This window comes from Oxyura jamaicensis, unplaced genomic scaffold, assembly GCF_011077185.1.
Source record: "Oxyura jamaicensis isolate SHBP4307 breed ruddy duck unplaced genomic scaffold, BPBGC_Ojam_1.0 oxyUn_random_OJ106628, whole genome shotgun sequence".
NCBI classification, from domain to species: Eukaryota; Metazoa; Chordata; class Aves; order Anseriformes; family Anatidae; genus Oxyura; species Oxyura jamaicensis.
Window position 1 is genome coordinate 2,276 of NW_023312333.1, and position 14,466 is coordinate 16,741.

Genomic DNA, 14,466 nt, shown 5'->3' on the forward strand with positions numbered 1-14,466 from the left:
TTTGCTTTTGAAGGGGATTAATTTATTTGGAGATCAACATCACGCAGGCACGCTGCTGGAGATCCAAGCGGCGCCTGACCTCGATCCCGCGCTCCGGGGAGCTCTCCTGCATTGCGCATGCTTACGTAAAGCACAGGCTTCCTCCTCTGAAACACAGCCACGCTAAAGCAGGGTGGTGCCCCCCAAAGCCAGTGTTTCCAGCTGTTCTCTTGGAAAACGAACTCGTCTGGAGTTCCTGGGTTGCTGTCCAAAATCCTCGTCCTATAAAAACGTATCGGTGGTGGTGCCCAGAGGGGGCCCGCGGCGGCGGCCGCGCTCCCGTTCAGCAGAAGTCCAGCTGCCCCGACGTCGCGTAGTAGCCGGAGGCGTCCGTGGAGAACCTCTGGGAGAGCCGAACCGCGTCCAGCTGCACCTCGCCGAAGTAGAAGTGCTCGAAGAGCTGAAGGAGAGGAGAAAAAAACGTTTCGGTAGCTCCGAGAGAAACGCAGCCTGCGGCCGCTCCACCAACCACGAGCTGCTCCTGCAGAAAGCCCCTGCTCGCTGACTGACCTTTAACAAAACTGCTCTTCAAGACTTCCACCCCTAGGGACTGCATTTGGCCGCTAACGCCATCGACGTACGAAACGAACTCCCCTTTTTGAGCAGCAGCTGCTCAGCCCTTCCCCGCGGAGAGCCCTGTTCACCGTCCCAGAGGCCGACCTGGGGCACGCCGCGGTCGCAGAGCGAGGCCGGGGTGTTTTTCCCCCGATCCAGGCCACGGATTAGGGCGACGGCTCAGCCCTCATTCAAAGTAGCAGGCTGGAGGGGAAGGATCTCTCCCCGCCAGCGCCGACCCCCCCTGCTCAACAAATCCTCCTTTGTTCGGCGGGGGCCGGAGCGCAAGTTAAGGAAAGCGAGGCGGTGCTCGGGCCTGACGGCGTGCCTCTGCCGATAATCCCATCGGCGGGGCCAACCAGAAAAACGGCATCCGAGCCGGGGAAGTTCAGCAGCATTGCCGGAAGGGCACCTGGGTGAAACGCTCTTCCTCTTCCACTAGGACTCAAGAAAGGGCTCTGGCTGGGAGCATCCGTCCTGCCTCAGGAGGAGCTTCTGTCTCCCTAGGAGCGGAGCGGATAATTTCCAGACTGTTTAAGGCGAGGGCTACCAACACCAATGGCTAGCAAAAGCCAACGCATTAATTAAATTACGGCCCCTGGAGGCAGCGGTGCACCAGTTCCTACCTACTGATCACAAACCCAGAGCACGAGCACCTGGAGGACGCGGGTTTCTCGGTGCCGGAGGGTTCGGCCACGGCCCAGGACGGGGGGCTGCTGGAAAGAAGTTATTCCAGGGGAGCGTCTCCGCCAGGGAGCGGAGGAAAAGAGGAGCCACGACTGCCACCATGCAAACTCCATTTGGCCCGATTAAAGATTTATACAATTAAAGATTAATCGTGTTCCCAAAAGCCTGCGTGCTTCTTGTTAGAGGACTTGGGATAAAACGCCTCATTAATAAGAGATGGTAGGGAGGAGGCTGCTCTCCCCTCTCTTCTCCTTTGTGCAGGGCTGAGAAGGGCTGAGACGACTTCCCCGCGGCCAGCCAGGGAGACAAACCTTCCCCCTGCTCCCCTCGCCGCCGGCACGTCGGCTGGGAAAGGCCAGCACCAGGTCCCCGACGGCACCGCCCGGGTCACGGCCTCTCCATGTGCACGCTGCAGGGAGCGAAGCAGAGCCCTCGGAGCAAAGCACTTTGCAGTCCCTTGGCTTCTTCTTCCTTATAAAAAAAAATCCACCGCCTCTCATGTGTCCGAGCGTGCGCTTGTTTCCCGGTGAGAACACCGCTAGGACTATTGATTTTTGGTAATGTAGCTGTTCTCTCTGAGAGTAAACATGCTACGAGATTTAAAGGACAGCCACAGCCTTTTTTTTTTTCCCCCTCTGCTCTCGTTTCGAGCCAGCTTCTCGCTGATGCTTCTCCGCTCCCTTCGGCAACCGGCCGCCGTGCGTGAGGCTCAAGGCCAAGATCCACCTTGGGCAATCGGGAAGGAGGCCCTCGAACGGCATCCTCGGAGCCTCCCGCGCCTTCCCGACAAGCAGCCACCCCGCGTTCGTCCCCAGGGGCTTGGGAAGAGATTTCCGAGGGCTGAGCCTCTGCTTCTGACTTCCACTTCTATTTATCCTGGGGAGAAGCCAAGCGGAGCCGAGGAAGATATTTATATCTCCCACCACGGAAACGCTCTGCTTTCGGAGGAGGCCGATGAGGTGCCTCCTGGATGAGCATCTCTGCTTTTTTTTTTTTCCCCCTCTCCCCCTGGAAAAGGAGATAAGTGGAGGTCGTCACAATTCTCACACATGCTCACACAGAGAACAATCGCCCTCCCGGACGCGCTACCCCAGGCAGCCAAACCCCCTGCTGCCCCCCCCCAGGATGAAACCCAACCGGGCCACGCGTCGAGAGCCGGGCAGCTTGTTCAAGGAACGGGCTCTTTCCCGTTCTATTTTCACTTCCAGAGCATCTCCTCTGAAGCAGTTTGGTGCCAGAAGTACCTGATCCCTGTATGATTCACTCCGGCCACCGCCACGCCAACCATCAGCTGCCAGGGGTTTAATTATGCCTGGAAGCTCGCCAGCCCTAATGCACACGGCGGCGGGTGGGAAGGGCAGGTGGGCAGGCGCTAGCCCCGGCCAAATCAGGGAGCGCGTCCCTGCCACGGCTGTTTAAAGGACCGCTGGCCCAGCACCCCGGTTCCTCGGCTAGTGCACGGGTGTTACGGGGCGAAGACACGGCGCGGAGCCGCGAGGAGAGGGCCGGGACGGGCAGGGATCCTTCCCCTGGCTTTGGCTTTCAGCCTCCTGCAGGTTGGGAGAGGTGGCAGCAGAGGCCCTTTTAGCTATCCTGGGCGCGTGTTTCTGCGCTTTGATTTCCCCCAGACAGGGTCAATGCCACCTAAACGCCACCGAGCCTTGGGTCCGTAAGCAAATGCCACCCCGCGGGTCTTTCGCATGTCCTTTACGCGGCAATCACACGGTGACCAGCTCAGAAAGGACCCACGCTGGCATTTCACCTTCCCGGCCCGCCTTCCTCCAGGTAAAGCTGTCTGGGGCCAGGTGCAGGCCTTTTGTTCATCTTGCCCCCCTCCAGGGCCTGCTCCTCGGGGCGCACCGTCGCGCCGCTCCTGGCGTGCTGCAGAAGCTTTGCTTCAGCTCAGGGCTTTGGGTCCTTGCCCCTCCTCGCCGCAAACTCCATGAAAATTCATGCGCTTGAGGAAATCAAACCCTGGTTGCTATGGTGAAAGGCGTTCTGCAAACTCAGAAACAAATACAAGTGGGACGTTTGGAGGTTACTGGATCCTTGCACATCTTTCAGACAAGAATAAAATGAAAAAAAAAAAAACCAAACCACCACAAACCCACACGCTCGCGCGTTAAGGGCTCCGCTAACTTCCCCGCCCCAGACGCGAGGGATTCGCAGTGCAACCTCTCCAAGGAGATCGATGATCAGCCGCCGCGTGTCTCCACGGCAGCCTCGGCCCCACGGCGCCCAGCGCTCCCCGTTACAGCACACGCAGCGACGGTTCTTCAGAGCCGGCCTTTGGCTTTGCTGCAGTGGTGCCGGGAGGCTGGCGGGGCGTGCGGGGACGCTGGGACGAGGAGCTCCGTCAATGTGACCTCCCGGTTCTGCTCACAAAGCCACCGAGAGGAGGAGCCGGGCCACGGAGCCAGTCAATTAATTCAGACAGACCCGGGAAATTATCCGGCAGAAGGGTCAGGGCACCTTTGGGATGAACTGCCTCCTTTGACTAATCGATGCGTTCTTTCTCTCTTTTCCCCCTGCGCTAAATGCGCTGGGCCTCCATCTCTATTAAGGAGCCGCCGTAATTCAAGCCCTGCCAGCTCCAGGGAGAGAAAAACAAATGTCCTTGAAGATCAGGAAGGTGACGCTGCCTCAGCTGGCAGCCATCTCGGGGGAGCTCGGGGGCGCCAGGCGGAGGCACCCCCAGCCCAGCTCCACAACGCCGCGAGGACGGGCCGAGGGGAGCCAGGAGCTTCCCCAGCCTCTCGGCGAGCCCCCCCTCGCCCAGCCCTCCCAGCGCCGGCACAGAGAGGTGCTGAGCACCTCCACAAAGAGAAGCTGCTCTCCCATGCTGGAAGGTCACCGAGAGGATCCGCGCACGGCAGCCTTTCGTTTCGGCTTTTGGCTCCTTTGGGGAACCCTCGGCGAGGAAAGCGCTGCCTCATTCCCGAGGCTGCACCGCGGGCTCTTACTCGGGCTCTTCTCAGCCCGGTGGGTTTCGGTTTGGTATTTGGAGCTCCAAACTTTCCGAGCGGCCACCTCCGGGTGTGTGCCCGCTCCAGTTCTCAGCCCTGCGTTGGATTTACGCTCTCAGCACCTCGCTGAGGAGAACTGGGCACTCCTGATCTCACCCAGCGTGGGGTCTTCGGCCCTTTGATTTCACCTCTGCTTAAAAATACAACGGGAGAAGACTGTCTGCTTAAATTCACCAACAAAAGCTGCACAGAAGAGGTAGCGGGGGCTTCAGAACACAGTCAGCGCTCCTCATCTGCAAGGGGAATTGGCGAGGGTGGCTCTGCACAGGGGCAGGAGTTACTTTCTTTAACGCTTGTTGGGTTTCGGGCATTTCAAGCCTCTTTCCTCGCTCAAAACTCGCTTACCTCTTGTCTGAACGGGGCAAAGGCCGCCCCAGGCTCCTCAGACCTTGAGTTAAGAATCATTCGGTTCAAACCCAGTGAGGGCTGAGATGTTTTCCTCCCCACCCTAAGCCTTCCCTTCCTTCCGAAGCAGGATGGAAAATTTTTGGCCGGGCTGCGCCTCCACGTTCCTTTCCATTTTTTATTTATTCGCCACAGCCTTGGCGTTTTCGCGAAGGGAAATAAATAAAAGCGGGCGAGTAAATAATAAATAAAAGCCCGGAGGCGGCCAAGCCTCGTCTCCGGAGATGCACGCAGCTGCCCCAGCCGCCTCGGTGCCAGGGCCGTGCCGCTCGGCCAGCTGCGACGCCGGGCACGCGGCCACCCTCGGGGACAGAGGAGGAGGAAGAGGAGGAGGAGGAAGCAACGCGGAGGGGCTGCCAAGCCCAATCTTCCTCGCTCGGGGAAGGAGCTGCCCCCTCCCTCTGCTCGCCAGGGGATGTTTTGCTTTGCTCCCGAGCGGAGCGGGAGTTTGGGACGTGACTGGGATGCTCAAAGGACCCAGCAGCTGGCCACCCTAAAAGGAAGAGGTATTGCTGCGTCTGGAGCGCTTCGTAAAGCGTCCCCGCTCCGCGGGACGAGGCAGGCACGGAGGCAGAGCGTCTGGCGCTCCCACGGGAGGCACAAATCACTCGCAGGCTTCCCTTGGGCTTTCTGCACCAGCGAGCCCGAGGAGCCTTCTTCACGGCTGTTGTTCGAGCCAGAAGCCATTTGGGCTCCCCAGCGCAGCTCGTCCTCCAGGATCTATTTTCTGAGCGGTGTGGGAAGGCGCCGGCCCGCACAGCCATTTCTTAGCACAAACAGGAGTGGACGGATAACTCCGCGGCACGGGTCGAACAAAGGCTTCTCAAATACAATTCCCATCAGGGCTGCTGAAAGCAAAAGACCAGCTGGGGCCTGGGGTAACGCCGGCACGCCACCAGCCAACACGTGCCCGCGGCAGCTCAGATCCTGCGGCAGGAGCTAACGAAGGGCGAGCTCCCCGACCGGGGGATAAATGCCGCGGGTCCGAGGGGGCTGGGAGGGAGCCGGCGCATCCCTGCAAGGTCACGCTCGAACGCTTCGGTGGCTGGGCTCGGCTGGTGAGCAGCCTGGAGCTATTTATGACTCACGTCATTAATGAATGCCAACGGGCCTTCTGCTGCAGGCACGTGGGAGGCCGAGGGGAAAGACGAAGCGAGCAGGTTAGGCAGGAGACGCGGTGGAGGTGGGGGAGAAGGAGGACGTTCCTCGCTGCAAGGCCCGCTCCGAAGCGATTAGCAGCCGTCCAGACAGGCGGCAGCTCCTTTGGCTACCTCGGGACAGAATCAGTCAGTTTTCAGAACGCCTCAGCTCCTGTTTCAGGAATATAAGGGACAGCCACCCGCGGAGAGGCAGCCGCGTTAAGGACAGAGGCCGGCTGGATTTGACGTCCCTCTCGAGTCCGAGGGCAAATTTAACAGGCCCCAGAGAAAGGTCAGGAGGGACAAAGCGAAATGTGGGCACGCGCCTCGAAAGCTGAGTCCCTGTGGGTGCCTGGGGCTTCCAACGTGTGCCACCTTCCCTTTCTGGAGCAGGTTTTGGGGCGCTAGGAGCTAACCAAACCTCACAGGTCCCATTAAAACCCAGGGACCGCGTCCGTGGGCTCCCTGCTTCACGCAGTGCTGCAGCCTCGCCCCGGGCGCGCAGCGTGATGCTGAGTCATGACACGGCGCTGGCACAGACAATGAGAGCTTAACCCAGTTCTGTCCCTCTGCCTGTCCTCCGCGCAGGGGAAATCAATCAGCCCCACTCCCTGCCTTCACCTCTCCATCCAGCGCCTCGTGCATTAGGCAGGAGATCTGCGAGCACAAACAGAGCAGAGCTTTTCTGTCCCCTGATGCCCCGACGTCCTCCCGAGCTGTCCATCCCCCACCCAGCCTCTCCGGTGTCGCTGCCAGTTTGTGGCCAGGACACCCAGCGGTTCCCACATGTCGTGCCTCGTCCCGTCTCCCTCTCATCACAGCCGCCTGCAACAAATCCCCTCACCCAAGAGAGGCTCGGGTTGCCTTGCAAGCCGGTGCTGCTTTCCATTTTTGCTCCTTGCCTTTTTCTCTCTGGATACTCGCAGGGGCCAAGCACCGCAGCATCAGCCTGACGCTGCCAGCTGGAAGAGCGGCAGAGGCTGCCTGCGGGCTCAGCCCAGGCTGCAGCCTGCTCCTCTCCAAGCAAATCGATAGCAGAGATTAATAAATAAATAAATAAATAAAAGAGCATGCGAAATGGCAGTCGGATTTTTTAGCAGCATAAATACGAGCGGGTAGAACAAGAGCAACTCAGTGCTCCTTTCTGGTGGGCTGCAAATCGACACGAGCCCGAGTCTCCCGGGTAAAACACGAGCGGAGTGAACGACAACACAAACACCCACTTAGCATTCGTGCTACACACTCCTGATCCGAGCCTCGCCAGCTTTGAGAACGCTTCTGTTAGATGCTGTAATGCTCCCAGTCATGAGTGATCTAGATCGTTTATTTTCTAAACAGATCAATCCCCCCGGGAGATCCCATACGCCTAAGACAAAAGCAGCCTCCAAGAGGTGTTTCAGCCTCTTTTGGCTGGACAATATCCACAGCTGGCGCCGTTCCCCTCCCTGTTTCATACTGACCTTGAGGATATTTCGGCCGTTAAAGGACTCCCGTTCCTTGAAGGATGATTTAGCAGCCGTGGCGGCGGTGCGCTCTTCAGCTGGGAAGGGAAAAGCCACCACCAGAATGAGGCTCAGATGGGAGAACTGCGTGTGCTGTACTTCGCCCCCCACTCTTCTCCTCCCCAAAGCCAGCTGCCAGCTAATAAGCCCTCCTTGCCCGGTTCTTCGTGGGAAAACACTTTGATTTTAAGGAGAACAAGGCTGAATAAGGCAGGGATCGGTGCCCCTGTCAGGAACACCTGGAGGAAAACCCTAAATCGTAGCTACTGCGGGGTCACTCTGTGGGGCTGGTGGCTTTTCACTGATGCTCGGGGCCCAAAGAATCGGTCTTGTCAGGGTTTCTGCTGGCAGAGCACGCTTAGCTGACCTCGGCAGCGGGCAGCCCCAAAGCTGTGACAGGCTCCCCGCTCTTATCGCTGTCCGTGCCGAGACTCCGAGGCAGCAACTGGAGAACGCTCAACGCTGCGCGAAGCTCGGCGTGCCAGAGAAAGCTAGGAAAAGCTCTCCTGCGGTGCTGATAAGGCTTGCGAGCTGCCCAGCAGCGCCGGGGGCACGTGCGTGGCTGCACATGAGAACAGGGCTGTAGCAGGCCGCCCCTCCCCGAAGGCAGTGCTGCGATCCGAGCCGTGCTGCAGGCTGCCCGAGCAGACAAGCTTTTGGCAGAGGCGCCAGACACCAGCTGCTCAGCAGCAGCTCGTATTCAGCCTCGTCTGAACCTGATTTAACGGGAAAGACACGGGGATCAGGTTCCTGAACGGGCCGGCGATCTTTAACTCGCCCCAAAAGAAGCACGTTTCCATCTTGTTTAGGGGTCAGCAGAGCACATCAAGTTGGTACAGGATTTCAGCTTAATGCTGGGGCACGGGGAGCCCAAGACCTCACAAGGTATTTAAACGTGTTCCTTTCTGGTCCAGAGCCTGGGAGTGCTACTGGGCGGTAGGGACCTGGAAGCTAAGGCAAAGAGCCTTTGAAAAGATCCAGGAAGCACTCAGAGCATGCCTGCCTCCTCCAGCCGGCTGCTTCTTCATTTTGTCCCAGGTTTCATTTGGCAACGTTCCCCCCCCCTGGAATCTCAGGTCCGAGTTTCAGGGGGGAAAAAAATCCCAACATTACTAAAAACTGAAAACGCGACAGGCGTAAAAGCCGACAGTTACTGACCAAAGCACTCCCCGTGCAGCAGCACGACGTGAAATGCATTTACCAGCAAAGAAGAAGGATACCCACCACCTGGATCTTTCCTGAAGAGCGTGTTCATGACCGTGGCGTGCAGTTTCACCCTATCCCACTCTTTAAGCATCAGGCCGGAGGCCACAAAGCGCTCCACCAGCTGATCGGCGATCGCCTGCAACCTGGGAAGGCAAAAAGAGCACAGAGCAACGTGAAGGAAGGAGGAACTCCCGTGTTGGCAGCTGTTTGCTTCTCTGCCAGCGTGAAATTCCTCTGCATGCGCTCAGGAAAAGGGAGCAGGGGGAGCTAACAGAGCCACCGGGACTCAGCTCTCCTGCAGGAAGCCCTGGCTGTTTGTGATGCGGTCGGAACGTGGAGGACACATCTGCCTTGAACACCGCTCACTCTGCTTGCACACGCCGACACCGAGGGAGCCCCGGGGCTGCTCGGGCCCCGGGGGAGCTCTCGGTGCAGGGACTGGGACCTGTGCAGAGCTCCAGGCTGGAGCTCGGACCCCGTCTGCCCCAGAGAGCCAAGCTCCACTTCTGGAAGAGCCCAGACCGCGGTGACAGAAGGTGCAAACCCAGACAAGGCACCCTGGGGAACGCTCCGACCCCCAGACTCCTGAACAAGCAGAACCCGAGGACTTGCTGCCACTGGCGGGACTTCGTGGGGAGGCAGAGCCCGGGGCTGCCGCCTCCTGCACGGCCCCTCGTGGGCTGCCAGCAGCCACGTGACGGTCCCGGGGCTCTCCAAGGTCCGATTGCCATGGTTTTGTGCTGCTTTCTGGCTTTACATGGCTGGTTTTTAAAATTAGCAATGACAAAGATTAAATGAATACCATTACGGACAATCCTAAAACAAATTAGCAGAGAATAGCTCAAGTGAAAATGGTGCTTTATTCCATTATAAAGTTAATCAAGGAAATAAACCAAATTAGAATGAATTATAACGGAAATTATTTGCCATGTGGGAGGCATCAGAGCATGATCTCTCCCTCAGACTGAGCCATTACATGTGCGGAAGGGCTCGCCAACCTCTAACGCTGGCTGCGGTTATGCAAACTCAGTCGGGCAAATCCCATCTCCTGCGTTATAGCCTAAGCCGATCAGGATCAGCCACAGCTCAGGAAGGAACCCCACGCCGGGAGCCACGCCGAGCGAGCAGGACGCCTCGCATGAGCCAGGGAGGCACGCAGCTCCCACGGGCTGCAGCAGAGCCGCAGCCAGCAGGACGAAGCACGTGGCTGCCGCTCTCCCCCCCGGATCGGCCCTGCAGCTGAGGAGCTGCTTTCAGCCAGCTTTGCCCGTTTCCCCGAGCAAAACCCCAGCTAACATCCTCGCTTCGGGCCCTCCTTGGGCTCTGCAGGACTTCTCTCCAGCCACAGCCTTCTTTCCAGAAGCGCAAGCGGACTCGCAAGCACTGCACCTCTCAGGTGGTCCACAACTTGGACACCCGGGAGAAACGGAGCCCCACAGCTCAGCTCTGACACGTCAAGTGCTTCCTACAACAGACTGACCGAAGGGAATTCGGGTTATGCAGCATCTGCCTCTGCCTCACCTTTCTGAGTGCTTCTTCCCCGTTTCTCCCTGTATTTCTCTTCTCTCTCCTGGCTGATGATTGTCCCGGTTCTCCACCCCCCCAGTCTGTTTTACCTCACCTCTTTCAGGGTAGGACAGGCTTCAAAGCGGAAGAGTTGAGAAGAGGAAGAGAGCACTTCAATTCCTACTGCCTCCCAGCAGTTGTTACGCCTTCATTTTCCCACCCGTTTGCTTATCCCTCTTCCGATCTCTTTCTTCAGCAGAGCCTCCGAAGCGTGGTTTTCCCCACGGGGTTTTAAGCAGGGACCCCCCCATCTTCTTTCCCTGGGGGAAAGGAGATGCCAGAACGCCTCCCTTCTGCCCTGAGCAGGTCCCTGCCCACAGCCTGCTAGCTCCTGCTGTCCTCTAGCAAGGGGGTCAGACACCAAAAGGGAAGCACTGCCCAAAAGGGAAGCACTGCCAGGAAAAAAAAAAGGCTAGAGCTCCGAAAGAGCAGGATAAAGCTCTCCTGGCTACTCCTCCGCCTCCTTCCCCACCCACCTCACAAGCTCTTGATGGCTCTTACATTTTCCCCAGCTGCTGAGGAAGCATTAAGGGAAAAGGTGGTGCTGCTGCTGGTGATGCACTCGTCGAAAACGGGCTGGAGGAAGGTTGTCCAGTCACCACCAGGCCCGGGAAGGAGCGTGGAGCCTTCTGCTAACGTCACCAGCATGCACTGACACCAGCCAGGCTCAAGATTCCCCCCCAGCAGCTCAGAGCACAGATGTTTCACACCCGGTGCGCGTTTCAGGCTAGACAGAGATACAGACACCGACTCCGTAACCAAGCCACGCTTTTCTAGGGACCTCCTGGTGCAGCTGGGTTGGGAGAATCACGAAGTGCTGCGGAGTAAGTCAGGCCGCCCAGATGAATCGGGTTTGTGCGCCGGGAGCCAGGCGGCAGAGGCCGAGCTGTCCCGCCTTCCAAGTCAGACAACATCATCTCAGCCGCACCGCCAGCGAGCGACTCGACGAGCAGACACACCACTGCCTGGACCGGTTTGCGAAGCACAAAGGACTTCGTCTTCCCCACTGCCGGCCCCGGGGCCGCCGGCAGCACCCAGCGACTCCAGCCAGTGCAGGGATCCTCGGGCACGGCCCGCACGGTGAGGACGGGAAGAAAGGAGTGGGGGGGGACTGGGACTCACCTGTCCGAGCCGTCCTTCATGTGGACCTTCGCGTAGAGGACGTCCGTCATGGCAGGGTCATCGTTCATGTACTCCACCCCGGCCACCTCCACAGCCAGGGGTCTGCCTCCGGTGATCCGGCTAGAACGGGAGAAGTCCCTTGTGTTAAAGAGCAAGACATCACAGCTGCTTTGGAAATACAAGGTGTAGTACTCCTCTCACACCCTAAATATATCGATGCTTACTAAGGGGACGGGAAAAATCTCATTTATTGCTACTGTTAAGCACAGCTTTGAGGTTACGTGGGGCACGCAGCCCGTACGGGGCGGTGAACTCACTGCAGAGCTCTTTCCTTTCCCATGTGAATGTCGTTTGCACTGGGGTGGGGAAGCGAGCCAACAGAACAAAACCCACAGAAGAAGGCTGCCTAATTTCAAGAGCTGAAAAAGCTGCAGCTGCTGTTGTCTCGTCATCTCAAGAAACACCATAAAAACACTGAAATTCATACATTCACTGTTTCAGGCACGAGGTAAGCCAACCTGTCGGTATTCACAGGCCACCTCAGAGCTATTTGTACAAAACCCGTCAGCGCTCAAATGGCAAAACTCATCCCAGAGAAGCTCCCGCCTTCCCTGAGAAGAGTTATCGTGACACCAAGCCTGCAGTTCACTGATTTTCGCACCCCAAGCAGAATGCAGCTCCAAGCACGTTTCAACGTCCACTTACAAACGCTGGAAGGGAACAGAGCCGCTTTCAAACCATCTCCAGCCCCTCTTGCGGGGAGGCGAAACCCAAAAAGCGGTGCGAGAGGCCCTCCCGCACCTGCAAGCGCGCCGTGCAGCCGAGCTGCTTCCAAAATCACGCCGCCTCCTTGCCTCCGCCACCCGAGCAGCGCGGGGAGGCAGGCGCCGCAGCGAGAGCTCCGCCGCTGCCTCGTTTCCTGTGAGGTCTCGCGGAGCACCCAGGCAGGCAGGAGAAATAAACACGAGTTAATGGCACGGGCGTGACTTTGCTCTAACCTTGCTCGCTGCCGTGCAGCCCGCCCCGGCGCGCAGCGGTGAGGTTCTGTGTAAAAGCCTCCCAGGTGGGACAGGGGAGCGTGATCTCCTCCTGCGGTTTGTTTTCTGGGAGGAGAGCAGCCCGCGTGCGGTCGTGCACGTGAGCCTACGAGCACCTGAGGCCACGCACTGTAAAAAGGGACAAAAAGGGCACGTCTCCCTCCAGACGGCACGGCTGGCCTTTACCGAAGTCAACAAACACTCACGAAGGTTCGTGTGGGTGGAAGGGAGCCTAAATTAATTTTGAGCTTATATTTGTGGGGCTGTGGCCAGGGAAATAACCTGCTCGAGTGGCGATTCCCCCTCCACCAAAGGAAGTGGAGGGTAACAATTTGCTGTCTCGGTTCAGCCCAGCTACACGGAGGGTGCCAGTTTAAGTACTGCGGGCAGCCCCTGCCCCTGGGAACGTGCTCGCAGTTCTGTTCAACAGCTGTAAGAACAGAGCCTGCGCTTTAGGGGAGGAGGTAAGAATCTTGGCTGTGCGTTCATTCCCATAGCTATCGGCTGGCACCGCGTGGCTAATTCTTCTAAGGTAGAAAAGAAGGGGAAAATAAATCAGGAATCAGCGCTCTCTGTGCAAAGGCTTTGCAGAAATAAAGAAATAAGGCGGTCCCTTAGGTCATCTCCGATTTCTAAGCCGTGCAGAGATAAGGTAATTACGGCGCCCTTCAGCCACGTCTCCAGTTGGAGCCACAACATCTGCAGCTCGGTGTTAACAGGCAGTGAGACAGCCCCGGCGCTGGAGCGGCGCGGAGCGTTTCAGCCCAATTACTCACGGGGCTCCTGCCGGCTTCCCCGCACACAGAAATGCATGTCAAGGACACCTCGGCATCTGCTGCGAGGCAGGAGGGAAGCAGCGCGCCGGAGCCCGCTGCAGACAGCACGCCGAGGTGAGGGAGCTCGCCCCTCCCTCTGCAGCAGGCAGGGGACAGCAGCGAGGATCTGCTCACGCTAAATGATAATGGGGACGGAGGGGAGAGGAAGGAGGGACCGGAGCGGGTCTGCAGGGAAGGCTGAGGGCTTGGGCTGAGCCACGAGTTACGCTCTTGGTTGTTACGCTCTCTGGTTGTTGCACGCTGGGTGATTGCTGCTGCTCCTGCTCGAAACATTCAGCTTTTTTGTAAATTGCCGGGGTTTAGCCACGCTCGCCGCTGGGCTGCTCTCCTCCTCGCTGCTCCTCGTTACAGACAAGCTTGCTTCTTTCCCCCCACGCACGCCCCAGGCGTGACAGCCCTCCGCCTCACTTACTCCACAAAGTCCTCCTTGCAGCGCTGCAGCAGGTCGCGGGCCTTCCGGATCTCCTGTTCGTTCAGCAGCACCAGCGTCCCCAGAGTCAGGTGAAGCTTGGCAGGGTTCTGGAACAGGCTGCTGCTCACCCCGTGATCCTACAACACAACCAGATACAGAACCTCAGCACATCTCAGACGCACACCCGGGCCGGGGGGATAAGCACGACGGGCAACGAGCACCAAGCCACCAGCATCGAGCCTTCCGCCTCCGCCTCGCTGCTCGAGCTGGTGGCCACTGGAAGCCGAGACCGGGCTGCACTGCTCAGGCTCTGTGCGCGAGGCACAGCCCAGCCCTGCTCGCGTGCTCTGCCTGGAACCCGAATCGGGGCTCCTTAGGGCAGCCTCCAGCCCAGGGGGGCCGTCAGAGCGGCCGCTGCCCCCAGCAACGGACTCAGCACAGGTCAGCACGGACAGAGCTGGAGTGAAATGTGGTTTCGTGCAGCACAGTTGGAGCCAGCCGCGGTGACGAGCTCTACGTGGTCCCTAAATCCTGCCTAAGCACAGGCTGCACCTCGCTGCACCAGCACAGCTCACCCCAGCCCTGGTAATTACATCTTCCTTGTTCCCGTGTGCCCTATAGTTTGCCGAGATGAATCAAGTTTAAATTCCCTTTAAAAAAAGAGCTCCGTGTTTGTTGCTGGGGAAGAACTGTTCCCAGGTGGAGCAGTGCTCGCGCTCAGCCTTCAGAAGCACACTCTTTTGTTCTAGGGTCTTTATAAAAATACCTTGCGGATGGTTAACACGCCCATGGTACAACAATTGTTCCCACTTAGCGGCCGTTTCCCACCAGCGCATGAAATAACCTCCACTTCTAACTCCCGAAGAATCCGGCACCACTTACCCTGCCACGGAAGCATTTCTCTGAAAAACAACAACAAAAAGCCCACGGACTG

At 58.4% G+C, this 14,466-nt stretch overlaps 2 protein-coding genes across 3 annotated transcripts in view; one reads left to right on the top strand and one right to left on the bottom strand.

The window, feature by feature from the left end:
* Window positions 1–14,466, bottom strand: part of LOC118160194 (activating signal cointegrator 1 complex subunit 1-like) — a 21,513-nt gene continuing 7,047 nt past the window's right edge. For both annotated transcript variants that reach the window (XM_035314730.1, XM_035314729.1), the window contains exons 6-10: window positions 13,533–13,669; window positions 11,248–11,367; window positions 8,578–8,702; window positions 7,312–7,391; window positions 1–439 (exon numbers count right to left, since the gene is read on the bottom strand). In XM_035314730.1, coding sequence (XP_035170621.1) covers window positions 323–439; window positions 7,312–7,391; window positions 8,578–8,702; window positions 11,248–11,367; window positions 13,533–13,669 — 579 coding nt within the window. In that variant the 3' untranslated portion in view covers window positions 1–322. The remainder of the gene's footprint in view (window positions 440–7,311; window positions 7,392–8,577; window positions 8,703–11,247; window positions 11,368–13,532; window positions 13,670–14,466) is intronic.
* The window catches only part of LOC118160195 (DNA damage-inducible transcript 4 protein-like), a 17,211-nt gene continuing 16,300 nt past the window's right edge, over window positions 13,556–14,466 (top strand). The window contains exon 1 of the mRNA XM_035314732.1: window positions 13,556–13,564. The gene's annotated coding sequence lies outside the window, so the exon portion shown is untranslated. The remainder of the gene's footprint in view (window positions 13,565–14,466) is intronic.